The sequence below is a fragment of the Sturnus vulgaris genome, chromosome 8 (genome assembly GCF_052056855.1).
Source record: "Sturnus vulgaris isolate bStuVul1 chromosome 8, bStuVul1.hap1, whole genome shotgun sequence".
NCBI classification, from domain to species: domain Eukaryota; kingdom Metazoa; phylum Chordata; class Aves; order Passeriformes; family Sturnidae; genus Sturnus; species Sturnus vulgaris.
In genome coordinates this window covers 3,259,235-3,272,903 of record NC_142250.1, presented here as the reverse complement: position 1 = coordinate 3,272,903, position 13,669 = coordinate 3,259,235, and the positions used below count along the sequence as shown (strand labels likewise).

Below are 13,669 nucleotides of genomic sequence, written 5' to 3'. Positions count from 1 at the left end.
CATAGGAAACATCAGGGCAGCTCCAGCCCCCCAGGTATCAGAGCCATCCTTTCTTGCTCAGGCCCCTCAGACTCTTGGGAATTAAGGCTGCTGCCCACCCAGCTGCTTCCCAGCACCCTACAGGCACCGTGGCGGGCTCTTGCCATGACTTCACCAGCACCAGCAGGTTCAGCACCCAGCTCTGCTCATCTCCTGCCCAGAGTCCACCACGGCACAGAGCGAATCCATCAGGCAGCTTCAGGCTTCCCTCACTGCCTCATAGCAAAGATGCTATTTCAGCTAATCCGTAAAACCCCAATCCTTTCGGCTCCCACCTGCCTTCCCACATTCCATTTGGGTTAAAGCAGTGGGCTCTCAGAGCCCCCCAGGTAGGACCCCAAGCCCACCTTCCCCTCCCAGCCGCCCCAGCGTTACAGCCTTGCCCACACCCAGCACCATCCAGGGCTTCGGTGCTGCTCAGAATCAGTGTTTATAGGACACCAGCAGGGCGAAGGAAAAGGAGAAAAACGGCATTAACACGTTCACTGGCACTGGGAAGGAGGGCCAGGAATGTAAACGCAGACCAGAGCTAGTCCGAAAATGGTAACAGCTGGAAAGAAGGACTGGAAAGTTTGTTCGTTGGGATCCAAGATCCTAGCCAGGCTTCCAGCACCCAGCTCAGCCAAAATACCCTGCCCTCAGCTGCTCTGCTGCATTTACAGTCCTAGATTGAAAGTTTATGATTTTTAAAATTTATTTTAATTCTCCATTTTAAGATCCCAAATCGGTATCTAGAAGCTCCATAGGGAGGAGCACACCAAAATCCAGGGACACACACACTACAGGAGCTTTGGTAGCTGGGATTAACGCATAAAAAACACCCCAAAATTTGGAAGGGAACCAGTTGTCACTGGCATTGCACGGGCAAAACCAGATCCAGGGAAAAGAAGCGCCCAAATGCCTCGTCAGCAATTTTTCTCGTCGTGTTCCTCTCCGTACGTACGCACGCTCCGAATTTCCCTGACACTGCAGAATTAAACTGCTGCAATGTGAGCAGAATCCACGGGAGGTCATGGCAGGAACACTCCGAGTGCAGCCAAACCAGGGTGCTCCAAGAGGGCCCCCAAGCCCTCGGGAACGCCCTCCCAGCTTCACCTCTGGGATATGAATGCTTTGGGAATGTGATGTGCTGCTGTGGTATTTCACACACAGAGCTGAGCTGTCCTCAAGGGATGCATCCCCAAGGGATGCTGGTGGTTTGCTGAGGCACCCACAAAAATTTGAGGACACCCTCTGTAGCCGGAGGGTGTCTGGCTTGCTGCCAATCCCTCAGCACCCCAGTGGGGAAAAAGGCTCTTGCTGCTCAGACCCCTCCCCAATTACAGTGAACGGTACAATAGAGACTGACCTATTAAAAAATACTAAAAATATATTACAATGTAATACATTAACATAGATTAAGGTGTTCTATCCCTGAAGGATTCCAGGCCGAGGTTGGTGGACACCTTCCACTAGACCACGTTGCTCCAAGTCCCATCCAACCTGGCCTCGATGGCTTCCAGGGATGAGGCAGCCACTGGAGACAGGACAAATGATCAGTTTGGGGCAGTTTTGCACACGGGAGACCTATGGGAAAATCAGGCTTCTCAAGTGACATCTTTCAATTTAACCCTCAGCTGCTGGTACAGGGTTTGACCCTTCCCTGCTCTCTGGGCATGACTCCCATGAGGGGAGCTTTCCAAAGGGAAGGGAAAATCCTCCCCCCCACTAAATTACAGTCCAAATCACCTCGATTTAGAAGAACCAAAATCTTTATTGATCTCACTGTAACAGCAACCACTGGCGAGAGCTTTTCTCCTCCCAAACACCTGCTTGAAGAGACGGTAAAAAACAACAGAAATCCCGAATGGATCCCCTGACTAGCAGAGGAACGCCCCGGCGAGGCCAGGCACTCCCTCCCTGCTCAGCCCCAAGCCCACTTACAAGAGAACCGGGAGAAAATTGCTGGGATGGGGAACAGAGACACAAGGAGGCTGGGAAAGGGGGCATTTCGAGGAAAAAAAACAAACAACAACAACAACAAAAAGGTTTCCCTCCGGCTCCTGTCCATTAAGTCACGTTGTCCTTGGATATGGTCTAATTATTTTTGGCTAGCAGAGCAGGTTTCCCTAAACGAGCAGCTGTCCTGAGGGCACCAGGTCCCTGCATCCACGGTGCCTGTCCCCGCCCTGCCAAGGATGTCCTCGGTCCCTGCCCCTGCCTCTCCCTCGATCCGAGGGCCTAACCGACCTCCTAGGATCTTTTACTTCAAGGAAAATATATTTATTTATATATAATATATATATTTGTGTGTGTCTTATCACCACCCACCCACACGCATATACATATTGCTACTCGCACTCACTCACTCGTGCGCCTACGGCGGCCGGGCTACCGCGCTCACCTCACCTCCCACGCGAGGAAAAGGATGGGAAAGACAACCCCATTCCCTGGGGTTGTGCTTTTGCTTCTCCCTCCCCCACTCCCCAAAACGAGGGGGCAGCCCCCCCTCCCTGGAGAGAAGCAGCTGGAAGATGGGAGCTCGCCACCAGCGCCGCCCCGTGCCAAACACACCTAGAGAAATAAATTACGGGATGGAAAGTGCACAAAGCCTGTGGGATGTCCCCCTCCCCCAGCACGGGTCCCCCAGGGCTGGGTACCGAGGTGGGGGGTGACCCCAGCGAGGGAGGGAGGGTGGGTGGAGCAGGCACTCAGGTGGGGGCTGATAAAATGGCACTTGAGAAGGTTGTGGAGCTGGTGATGGCTCCCAACAGGCAGTAAAAAAAAAAAAAAAAAAAAAAAAAAAAAAATCACAACTGGGGGGCTGGTGGGATTGGGGGGTGCAGCCTGACACTGCTGCGGCCTTGCCCTGTGCTGCTCGTCAGAGCAAGAGCTGCACGGAAAGAGGGGGAAAATAAATCCCATCTCCAGGGGAGGTTCAAGATGGCCACACCATGCCAGGCTGGCAAAGGGGGAGGTTAACATGGAAATGCTTTATCCACGGTAGCGTGATCCGGCTGGGAGAAATCCCATCCTGGAAACTGAGCAGAGGATGGCATCGATGGCAGCACCCTGTGAGGAGAGCACCCCATCCCTGCGGTGTCTGGTGAGCCCCCCAGAGCCCCCAGGGACACCCAGTGATTCCTGAGACATCCAACGGTGCCAGAGGGATCTCCCCCCTGTAGGATTCACATTTTAAAGGGCCGGGAGGGTAAAAAAAACCCGAGCACTACAAAGCACTTTCCCAGAGGCGCTCGGCCCCAGCCCAGAAAAAGTCGTTTGGGGTAAAGTACCCCTTTTTAGTACCAAAAATAAAGGCAAGGGAATTTTTATAATATATGGCTACATTGCTGTGAGTCCTGGCTGGTGGGTGGGGGACACAGCCCCTGGCTGGAGGGCCAAGATGGAAGAAATCCGGGTAGAAGAGATGTGGACACGCTGGCTGATTCCATCAGGGACTACATCGGACCCCTGGAGCACCGAAGGGAACGGGCTCTTAACGTTGTCCTTCACTTAATGCCAACACATCCCAGGGAAACTCGAAAAATACCCTCCCCAGGGTGGAAGCAGGCGCATGATTTTAGCAGTGATGTTTCCCCCTCCTCCCGACAGGCTGCCCAAATTTTCCAGGAGAAGGGGGCAAAGGGGATGACACAGCTCCAGAAACACCAAGCTGCTGGCAATGGGAGGTTTGGGTAATAAGACAGGAATTTTGAGGGGGCACGAGGCAGCAGAGGAGGCAAAGGGGTGTTTTAAAAAGAAGCCTGGTGGAGATCAGGCTGCTGGCAGGTGGAAGAGGAGGAATAGGGCCGGATCCAGAAGGGATGCTCCGTCTGGCACATGTTGGGACCGGTCACCCGCAAAGGGGGAGAAAACAGAGCTGCACTCTCCCCAGAAAAGAGGGGGAGGAGGAGGGCGGGGAGGGGACGCTGGTGGGGACCGCTGCCACCTCCACCTCGCCGGGACGGATCCTGCTAAGCCGAATGGGGGGTGCACAGGTCTGGGGAGTCGCTGCCTCTCCGTGGTTCCCGCTCAGATATCCATCTCGAACTGAGCATCGTCCCCTGGCAAGAGGCAAGGAGAGCAGCGTTAGGGGCGCCATCCTCCACCCCAAATCCCTCCTGTCCCGCCCCGGGGGACCCTTACCCATGGATGGCTTGTTCTCCTGGTGGTTCAAGCTGTTGGCGTCCGCTTTGGGCTCCTCGCCGGCCTCGCCGGGGCTGGTGACGCCGGGAATATTGGGGAGGTGACAAGGCGGGGTCTTGGCCATGGGGGAGTTGCGGCGGTCCAGCAGGAACTTGCGGTCGTAGATGATCCGGGTGCCTGGTGTGGGGGGGAACGGGAGGAGAGTGGGGGAATCCGGTTCGGCAGCGCTTGTTTGCCGAAGGAGTTTCCCGGCGGCACGGGCGCCCCGGCCAAGGTTCTCCGCCAAAGATCGGCGGGGAGGGCTGGGGAGTGCGCGCCGCCGCTCTGCCCGCTCTTATCTGGGCACGACAGGCGATAATTCGGCGCTGGCCAAACACTCCGGCGGCAGCTGGGTCCCGCTGTCCCGGCAAACTCGTGGCAGGGGTGGGACCGAGTCCCGGAGATGCCGATGGAAGCGGCACCCCGAAACACCACGTGTCCCTCTCCTCTGCACGGGGACGAGCCATGTCACGACCCCGGGGCGGGATAGGGCCGAGACACCGAGCCCTCGGTGCCCGCGTCCCACCGGGAGCTTCCTGCCGACCTGTCCCGGGATCCAGCTGCCGCCCCGCCGGGACCCTCCGCGCTCCCGGAAAAATAACAAACCCATCTCCACGCGTGTGCGCCGAGGAGAACGGGCGGCAGGCGCTACATATCAACCACATAGAGAGGGGATAAAGGATATAGAGGGATATAGGTACGGCCGCGACACGCGGCGCTCGGGGCGGGCTGGCCCGGGCGCGCTCCCCGGGAGGCCCCGGCGGGCGCGGCGCTTTTACCTCCCGGCGTGGTGGAGAAGAGCGTCCCGCCGGGGGTGGTGCAGTAGTCGGCGGGGAGCTGCGCGGCGTCGCTGAGGGTGACGGTGCGGGTGGGGATGGCCCGGCTCTGGCTGGGCTGGCGGCCGCCTGCGGACGACATGGCCCCCGCTCGGCGCCGCGCTTTGTCCCCGCCGAGCGGCGCGGGCGGAGCGGCCCCGCCCCGGGCCCGGGCCCGCCCCGCCCGCCCCGGGCCCCGCCGCCGCCAGGGGGCAGGCGCGGCGCCGCGCCACCCTGCACGCGCCTCCCACGTGGTCTAGCGGTGAGGATTCCTGGTTTTCACCCAGGCGGCCCGGGTTCGACTCCCGGCGTGGGAAGGTACGAGACTTTTTGGAGATGGTGGTCGTGATGGGGTCCCGCCGTTCCGTCCCGTCCAGGACTCCTTCGGCCGAAATGTTTTGGCTAGACCTAGCTGAATAAAGTCGCCCGGAAAATGAAGGTGCGTCCTCATACCCTAAACCAGGAAAGGATTTTTTTCCCCGTGTCCTATAGCAGGGAGTAGCAATTATCTCCATATCCCAAACCAGGAAAGGGGTTGTTTCCTCACTTCCTATAGCAGGGAATAGCATTCGTCTCCATATCCCAAACCGGGAAAAAGGCATGGATCCGTATATCCCAAATAAGGACACGGGTTGCATCTCCTTATGCCAGACCAGGAAAGGGTATGCATCTCCATATCCCACACAAGGAAAAGAGTCCCATGCCCATATCCCAAAACAGGGAATAGGGTTCATCCCCATATCCCAAACCAGGAAAATGTCATATCCAATACCAGGAAGGGAGATGTATCCAAATGTCTCAGACCAGCCAAAGACATGCATCCCCATTTCCCAAACCAAGAAAGGAGATGGATCCCCCATATCCCATGCCAGGAAAGGGGATACATCGCCATATCCCAAGCTAGGGAAAAGGATGCATCTGCATACCCCGAAAGCACCATCCTGGAAAGCTGGGAGTCTTAGCCCTGAGGGACATGCCAGCCCCAGCACAGCCTCCCTCCCTCCCCTGGGAACACTGATCCTGCCGGTTATTTTTAGTATCCCTCTCCCAGAGGCCGGAGTGGCTGGTTTCTCCCTCCAGCCCTGGATCCCCCAGTCCGAAGCGCATTCCCGGCGGGACCGGCCGCCCGCCTGCACAAGAGGATGGGCGAGGCGGTGGCCCGGGTGGCCAGGAAGGTGAACGACACGGTGGAGAACAAAACGGATTCCCTGGGTAAGCCCGGCGCTCCGTCCCGGCTCCCGCCTGGGGCCCGGACAAGGATCGGGTATCCGGGAGCAGGGCTCTATTTTTCAATGCCACAGTCTAAAAAAAGCTGTCGGCGTTCCCTCCCCGCTGCTCTGGAGAAGAGAAAGGCTCCCCCAAAGGGCCCTCAGCCCCACAAAGTTAGAGCATATCCCATGGGATGTGTCCCCCCCTTGCGAGCAGTGGCAGTAGCAGGTTTTTTCCCATGTTTCCTTGTCAGATGTGCGTTTTCCTGAAATGTTCCCATTCCCAGCTAATATCCAAGAGTGGGGTGCAGTTCATCAAAGGAGAGAGATGAAAGCCATTCATTTTTATTCCCACTGGATTCCTGGCCCTGGGATATAAACCAACATGTGCCAGGAGCTGGAGCTGTATCACTCAGGCTCTCCACATCCTCCTGAGCGAAACGTGGGAGGATGGAGCTTGCTCCATCAGCCCCCACAGTGCTTCTGGGGAAGGGGGCAGGAAGCAGAGCCCGTCCTGGGACTGGGATTACAGAGTTTCCATCCCTCGCGTCTCCTGGGAGGGGAAACAGAAACTGCTCAGGACAAAGCAAGAAGGCCAGGAGGTGAGAAGCGCAACCAAATGTTTTTCCCCTCCCAACCGCCCATGACAGTGAGAAATCCAGCCCAGGGAAATCCCTGCTCCATCCCCATCAGCGCTGGAATAAGCATCCCCAGGGAATTAGGGACACGGGGGAGTGGATGACTGAAGTTTTTAGACCCTTGCCTGGGTCTCTCTGAGCGCAGATCTGGCCAACTGCAAACTGATGAGCTTCCCCGTTGGAATCTACAAAGCCATGAGGAGCGTCACTGAGGGGATCCACCGCATCTCCCTGGCCAACAATGAGCTCAAGTCCATCACCAGCCGGTTTGTCACCACCTTCAGCCAGCTGACAGGTAAGGGACTGCCACTTCCAGGAGCCCCCAGGTTGCTGCAGAGAGGGCAAAGCACCCGGGAGTCTCCCCTGAGCTCTCACCTCATTGCAAGCATTAGTTCAGACCCCAAAAAAATCCATTTTGCCTTATACCTTCTGCCCCCTGAAGAACGAGGACACTGGTTCTGCTCTCACCCACCCTTCCAAACTGGTGTCAGGGTCGCTCATCACCCTCCAGCTCCTTCCAAGGATGGGGCTGAGGAGGGAGGAGGACAGGAAAGGCAGCTTGGGGATAACAACGAGGCATGGCAGAGACGGGGCAATCCAGGCTGTGCCTACTAATTAGTGAGACATCAGTGAGAGTTAATCACTGCAGGAGATGGGAGCGGGGGACACCTCCCTGCTGAGCCCAGAGATAGCAGCCAGAGGCTAATCCGCTAAAAAATGGCCATGCAAGCATCCAGAGCATCCAGTACCACGGTATTGAACACTGAGGACGGCACTGGGGATGCTCTGGCAGCCTCTAAAATCAATTTTATTCCTGCAACGTACCACACAAATGCCACTGTGGTGGGTGCCTGGGGAGGCTTCCCTTGTTCTGGAGCTGTGAGAACACCCCTGGGCTGGGGAAAGGAAACACGTCGAGCAAAGGAAATCAATTTTCATTTTCTCGACAGCACAACAAGCCCTGAAGGTAAAAAGATGCCCTTGTTTCCCAGCAAGGGCTTTGCTCCACCAGTGAGCCAATCACTCCTGCAATGAACTGTGCTGGATCTCAGCAGGAACAGACTGAGACAGGCTGGGGACAATCTGAATAAGGCAGGACCTATAAATACCAGGTATTAGCAGGGGCAGGGCAGCTTGTGTGGGTATTTATAGTGCAGAAAGCCCTGTGTCACTGGAGAAGGGCACTGGGACAGCGGGATTTGGGTTCTGTCCCCAGGAGTGCTGCTCCTGGTCCCACGGGAGCTTATTTCTGGGGTGGGAAAGCATCACAGATGGGTAAACTGAGAAAAATAGATATTTTTCACACCTAAAAGCCTTCCTTCCACCATTCTCTTTATTCCTCAGAAGAGGTTTAGGCACATGAATGTAGAGAGCTATCTTAAGCCATGACAAATGTCCACTGGGAAGGTAATTGCACTGACCTTAGGAGGAAATATCCCTTATTTTTTACAGACCCTGCCTGCAAAAGGCTGCCCAATTTCATTAGCAAAGCCTGAGAAAACCAACAAAAACATCATTCCTAAATGTGGTACCCCTAGCAGGCAAATCTTCAATGGCAACCACGGAAAATAGCAAAGTGAAAACGCGATTTTTGGAGCTGGAATCCCACCGATGGATCTGGCAGTCCACGGGAGGCAGAGGCTGCATTAGTTATTTTCCCGTCTTTTTCCCTACATCCCACCGCCTCCCTTCTCTCTTCCCAGAGCTCAACCTGGCAGGCAATTACCTGCACCGCCTGCCCGAGGAAATCACCTCCCTGCTGCACCTCCGGGCCATCGACCTCTCCCGCAACAGGTTCCGGCATTTCCCGGAGCCCCTGGCCACTGTCCCCGCCCTGGAGACCATCGATCTGGAAGAGAACGAGATCGCAGGTGAGGAGAACCATTTCCCACTGGAAAAAGGTGCTTTAAATAATCAGAGCCTGCTTAGCCATTTTCCTTTCCCGGTTTTTTCACCACCTCCCAGGGAAAAGATGCTGCAGGCAGCTGGGATGTTCGCTGCCAGGCTAAGCAAGGGCATGGGCCCACCTGAACATTTCCCAGAGCAAACAGGAGCTGTTTAACACTACAGAATCCCCTAAATATTACATTAAAGGAATGGTGAGAGATGCTCATCCCCCAGCCCTGCAGTGGCAGGAAAATCTTTCATGTGCAAAAGCTGAAGGCTTTGGAGTCTCCAAAAGCTGGGGAAAGGGGGCAGCTGTTGTACAGAGATAAAAGGGGATTTATTTAGGTTGCAGCTTTCAAAGGGCCCGGGCTGGAGCATCCCACAGACCCCCAGGGAGGTCGATATCTACGGAGTCTACTCAATTTTGCTGTTTTATCTGGGATTGCTGCAGCTGCTGCTGGGAAAGTTGCTGCCTGCAAACACGAGGTTTATTAACAGCCTCACATCAGCTGCTCCCCGGCTGTGCCTGTAGAAACACTGGAATTAAAAACTGCTTCCACAGGAGCCAGAGGAAGGCACGGCTTTTCCTCACCCTCTTTTTCTCTCCCACTTCCAGGAGATACCTGTCTCACTTTTAGTTCCCTCCACTGCTTTTTGAGTTTAATTGGCTGATTTCAATCTGACCTGGTCTCCAAACAGCATTTTCCCCACTTGTTTTGTGGAAGCAGGGTGCTGGAAGAAGGGAATGCAGCTTTTTGATGCCTTTTTTCCTGCTAAAATGCAGGGAGGAAAGGTTGCATCCAGCTGGATTGATCCTGGGTTGGGAGGAGAACAAGGCTTGGTCACCTCCCACCAGGCTCCCCTCTGCTGGGAGGTGTCCTCCCGATGTGGGGAATATAAAAACAGAGTGAAATTTAACAGTTTCAAGCCAAAATGTTGCGGGGATATGTCTGAGTAATGCACATGATGCTGTCTGGCTGCAGAAATAAGTGACGTGAGCTTATCTGACACATTTTCTGGAAAGGGAAGAGGTAGAGACCAGAAAGCCAGGGATGTTTCAGCCCGTTTTTCCCAAGGAAAAAAAGCCCTAGGGAATCAGATTGTTCCTACCAGCCCTTCCCAATTAGGTTCCAGGCTCCCTTGCACACGAGCTTGTGTTTGTAGGGTAGCAGATCCCCTGGTTTGTGGTGCTGTGCCAGTGCTGGGCCTGCCTGTCCTCCTCTGCCATCCCAGGAATGCTGGAGAGGCTCCTGCCAGGGCTGCAAAACCGATTTGAAAGCTCCTGCTGAAACAGCTGAGTGACCCACTAAGACATATTGAGCTGGAGGTGGTCGGTGATGTTTTCCAAAGGGAAACAGGAGTGAGAGGAGATTAATTAATGCCTGCCTGGAGACTGTGGGCTCTGTGAAAGGAGACGTTTAGTGCCACAAGCCACCCTTTTCATCTAAATAAGCTCTTAACCCTGGACTGTAATTATGTATATATTACTGTCAGTGCTTTTAACTCTTTCCCTGATAATTAGAGTTATAGCAAATCAGCGTTTTAAAGTCCCAAATCCATGGGGATGTTTTGGTGCCTGGAGCTTCAGCTTCTCTTTCCCTTATTCCTCAATTAATGGTTTAATAGGAATGATGTTGAGACTGCTGCCAAGGCTGGGGAGGTCACTGCTGGGGGCAGCTCTGGTTGATTTTGTCCTCTTGAGATGGGACAAAAGGGGATGGGATATTGGGAAGAAATTCTTCCCCGTGAGGGTGATGAGACACTGACACAGAGCCACTGTGGATTCCTGGAAGCATCCAAGGCCAGATTGGATGGGGCTTACAGCAAGCTGGGATAGTGGGAGGTGTCCCTGCCTCATCCAGGGGTGGGACTGGATGGGATTTAAGGTCCCTTCCAACCCAGACCATTCCACAGTGGTGTCACTCACCATCACATTCTGCTTTAATCATCTAAAAGCCTTTTCCCTCCCTGATTTTTGCTAAACTGGTGAAGGCAGAGTGAATAATTCAGGCTGCACTGTGTGCCCTGCCTGGCCCTTCACGCCAGGGGTGAGTCATTGCTCCTTACCTAGAATTCAGGTGCAGAGCTGTTCCCAGCCTGGGAAGGTCTTGGTCCCCAAAATACTTCACTAAACTCCCTAATTTAAGCAAAATGGGTGAAAGCACTTTTAACTTTATCATGCTGCATAAGAGGATGATTAAACTTCTTATTCTCTGCTGCATTGGATGATGATTAAATAGAATGATCTATGAAAAAAATATTACTTTTGTGCTTCAAGGGAATAAAAAGCAAGCAAAATTATATGGGGCAATGGCAGAGAACAAATCCACCATGAAGAACAGTTATTAAAAAAATTCATGTGAAGCTCTGCCTGATGAGATATGCGCTCCTAGGGAATTTGTAAATGGAAAATAACACAGTTTTCTGGAGGAGAAAGAGGGAAAAAACAAAGGCATCAAAGTGTTTGAGTCTTTTTCCAGCACAAAATAAGTTTCATGGTTTAAAAATCACATAATCCTCTACCAGATATAATTACAACTCTGCAATTCTGCTCCAGGAGCTGGGATATAAAAGGCTCTTGTCATTTTGGTGGCCAAATTAAGAAGAAATTGGTTTAGGTTAGTCAGACAGGTGGGCTTTGCAAGCCCAAAATATTGTGAATTGTATCAAAATCTATCACCTTTTAATGAGCTTAATGGTTAGGTTTCCTTATCAATCTCATTCCTCTGCTCTCAGTGTATTCACATTGGGACCATCCAGCTGAGCTGAACCTGTTTTTTTTAAAGCAGAGTTTGTAAATGTAATGTTTTACAAAGGACAACACCCAAATTCATGGAAATTGCAAAATAGAAGGGTGCCTGTTGTGGCTGAGAGCCATTTTGCAGTCTGTCCAACAAGGACAAAGACCACGTGCCCTCCTGTTAGCTTGGAGAGGGCTCCTGGGCATTGCAACACCGGGCATAAAATCAGGGAATAAGTCTTTGCACCCCGATTTACTGTGCCAGCAGGGGTGTTAATTAGCACTGGGAGAACCAGAGGGCAGTGCCCACATTGGATATCCCGGAGTTTGCACCGTGCTGCCACATTTCGTAGAATCACGGGATCATTTAGGTTGGAAAAAGCCTCTGAGCCCAGCGAGTCCAACCCATAACCATTTATCAAGCCTGAGCAGTTGGATAAATTAATATTTCACTGTGTTTCTGTTTTGATCAAAGCCTGCAGACGGGCAGGAGCGGGGTTTACTGCAGCCTGTCCATCAAGAGGAGCTTTCATCCCTTCTGCTCCTCCAGGACGGATCCTCACCTCCGTGCTCTCTTTCCAGAGGTGCCGACGGATAAATTGGCTTCCATGGCATTGCTGCGGAGCCTCAACCTGCGGGCGAATCCCGTCGGCCCCGAGGTGCGGCTGCTGGTCCGGCCCCTCGTCCCCTTCGAGGTGCTGCTGTCCCCAGAGGAGCCCATCCCTAAAGCCTGACAGGATCCCAGGGAGTCCCGAGGGGTGACTGCCCACCGGAGTGGTTTGGCTTAGGTCAATTCCTGCTACGCCCGTGTTTCTGTCCCAAAGCTGCAGCCAGCGGGTCCCAAACCCGAGCGAGTGCCTCGTTTTTCCTAAATTAAAAGCAAGCAGCGGGGCTCCTCCGTGGAGGGATGGCTCTGCCAAATCCCGAGCCAGGCAATCTCCTGCTTATGTGTTTTGGAGATGCAGAGGAGCTACGACACATCTGGTGGGAGGTTTGGGTAAAGCTGGGGGGGATCTGGATGTTCACCCTCCCACCTGAGTGGTGATGGGAAGCAGCCGGGATGGTGGAGGACATCCCTGCGGCTGTAAGGGTTCTCCCCGGAATTGCTGACGTGGTGGTGTGCCAAGTGCCTGATTAAAAGCTTTCCTGTTACCTCGGGGGGTTTGTTTCTGATTAAATTCGAATTACCAGCCTTGTCCTTAAAGAAGCCCCTTTGCACAGCTGCTCACTGCAGCCTCCAGCTGGATTCTCCCAGACCCAAGCAGTATTTCCCTGGAAAATTCCTTGATTTCCAAGGGATTTTTCTTCCCTTCTGTTTTTTCACCGTAGAAACCAAAGTGACCCAATGCCAGTGTCCCCAGAAGTGTGTGCCCACCTCTCGGGTGCTGTGGGTCCTCAGGTTGCACTGATTCACTTCCCAGGAAAAAGTGTCCTGGAGAGAGTGGCTTCTCGGTGGCAGGGAGGCCACTGCCAAGCACACCCATGTCCCTTAGCAGCTGGCTGCCTGCTAAAAAAAAAAAAAAACAACCAACTCCTGGGAGAAACCCCAGGTGTTATCTCAAAACGTCTTGTTTAAACATCTCCCTTGTTTGTTCCTTTGGGTATTTAGGGGACAAACACTTCCCAATGGTGTATGCGGGCTGGGGACAGCCAGGAATGGTAAATCCTGTAAATATTTGACTTCCAGACTTGCCAAACTTTGCTAAAAGATTATGGTAAGAGATGTTGGGCATGCTGGAGGAGCTGGGGTTGTGTGGAGCAGCCTGGAGCCAGGACCAGCATTTCTAAACATCGTGTGGCTTTTCCCGTGTGTGTGGATTGATGAGTGGGGGATCTTCCCACTCGTCTTGAGGCTCCTAGCATATTTTCCTCCCGGGATGGATAGGAGCGCTGCTGGGGACATCGGCCATCAGCTGCCAGCACCAGTGCGGGGACCTCGGCGGCAGCGAGGGGACACAGACCCCGACCCTGCCTAGGGAGCGAACCTGCTCCCTCCCTCTCCTCGTCCCGCGTGGGCTGCCCGCCCCCGCGCTGCCTCATCGGCGGGGGGCTGCCCGCGGGTCTCCCGGTATCCATGGCGATTGGAGGCTGTATCCCACCCCTCCCCTTCTCCGCTGCAGCCGGCGAGCAGCCGCAACCGGCGCGGCGGCACCGCGGCGGCCGCACCGGGGCTCCGGA

The 13,669-nt window shown here is 54.1% G+C and overlaps 2 protein-coding genes and 1 non-coding gene across 3 annotated transcripts; 2 read left to right on the top strand and 1 right to left on the bottom strand.

Annotated features, from left to right (window-relative positions):
- Positions 1-3,330: 3,330 nt before the first annotated feature.
- On the bottom strand, positions 3,331-5,161 carry EIF4EBP2 (eukaryotic translation initiation factor 4E binding protein 2). The gene is made up of 3 exons (XM_014882298.2): positions 4,983-5,161; positions 4,165-4,341; positions 3,331-4,082 (listed from the first exon to the last, which is right to left on the bottom strand). Exons 1-3 carry the CDS (start codon positions 5,119-5,121, stop codon positions 4,051-4,053), a joined length of 348 nt encoding a protein of 115 aa, XP_014737784.1. The 5' UTR covers positions 5,122-5,161; the 3' UTR covers positions 3,331-4,050.
- Positions 5,162-5,263: 102 nt separating this feature from the next.
- On the top strand, positions 5,264-5,335 carry TRNAE-UUC (transfer RNA glutamic acid (anticodon UUC)). Its single transcript has one exon. It is a non-coding gene; the product is annotated as a tRNA-Glu (tRNA).
- Positions 5,336-6,154: 819 nt separating this feature from the next.
- LRRC20 (leucine rich repeat containing 20) lies at positions 6,155-12,619 on the top strand. The gene is made up of 4 exons (XM_014882235.2): positions 6,155-6,230; positions 7,010-7,159; positions 8,568-8,735; positions 12,074-12,619. Exons 1-4 carry the CDS (start codon positions 6,161-6,163, stop codon positions 12,223-12,225), a joined length of 540 nt encoding a protein of 179 aa, XP_014737721.1. The 5' UTR covers positions 6,155-6,160; the 3' UTR covers positions 12,226-12,619.
- Positions 12,620-13,669: the final 1,050 nt, after the last annotated feature.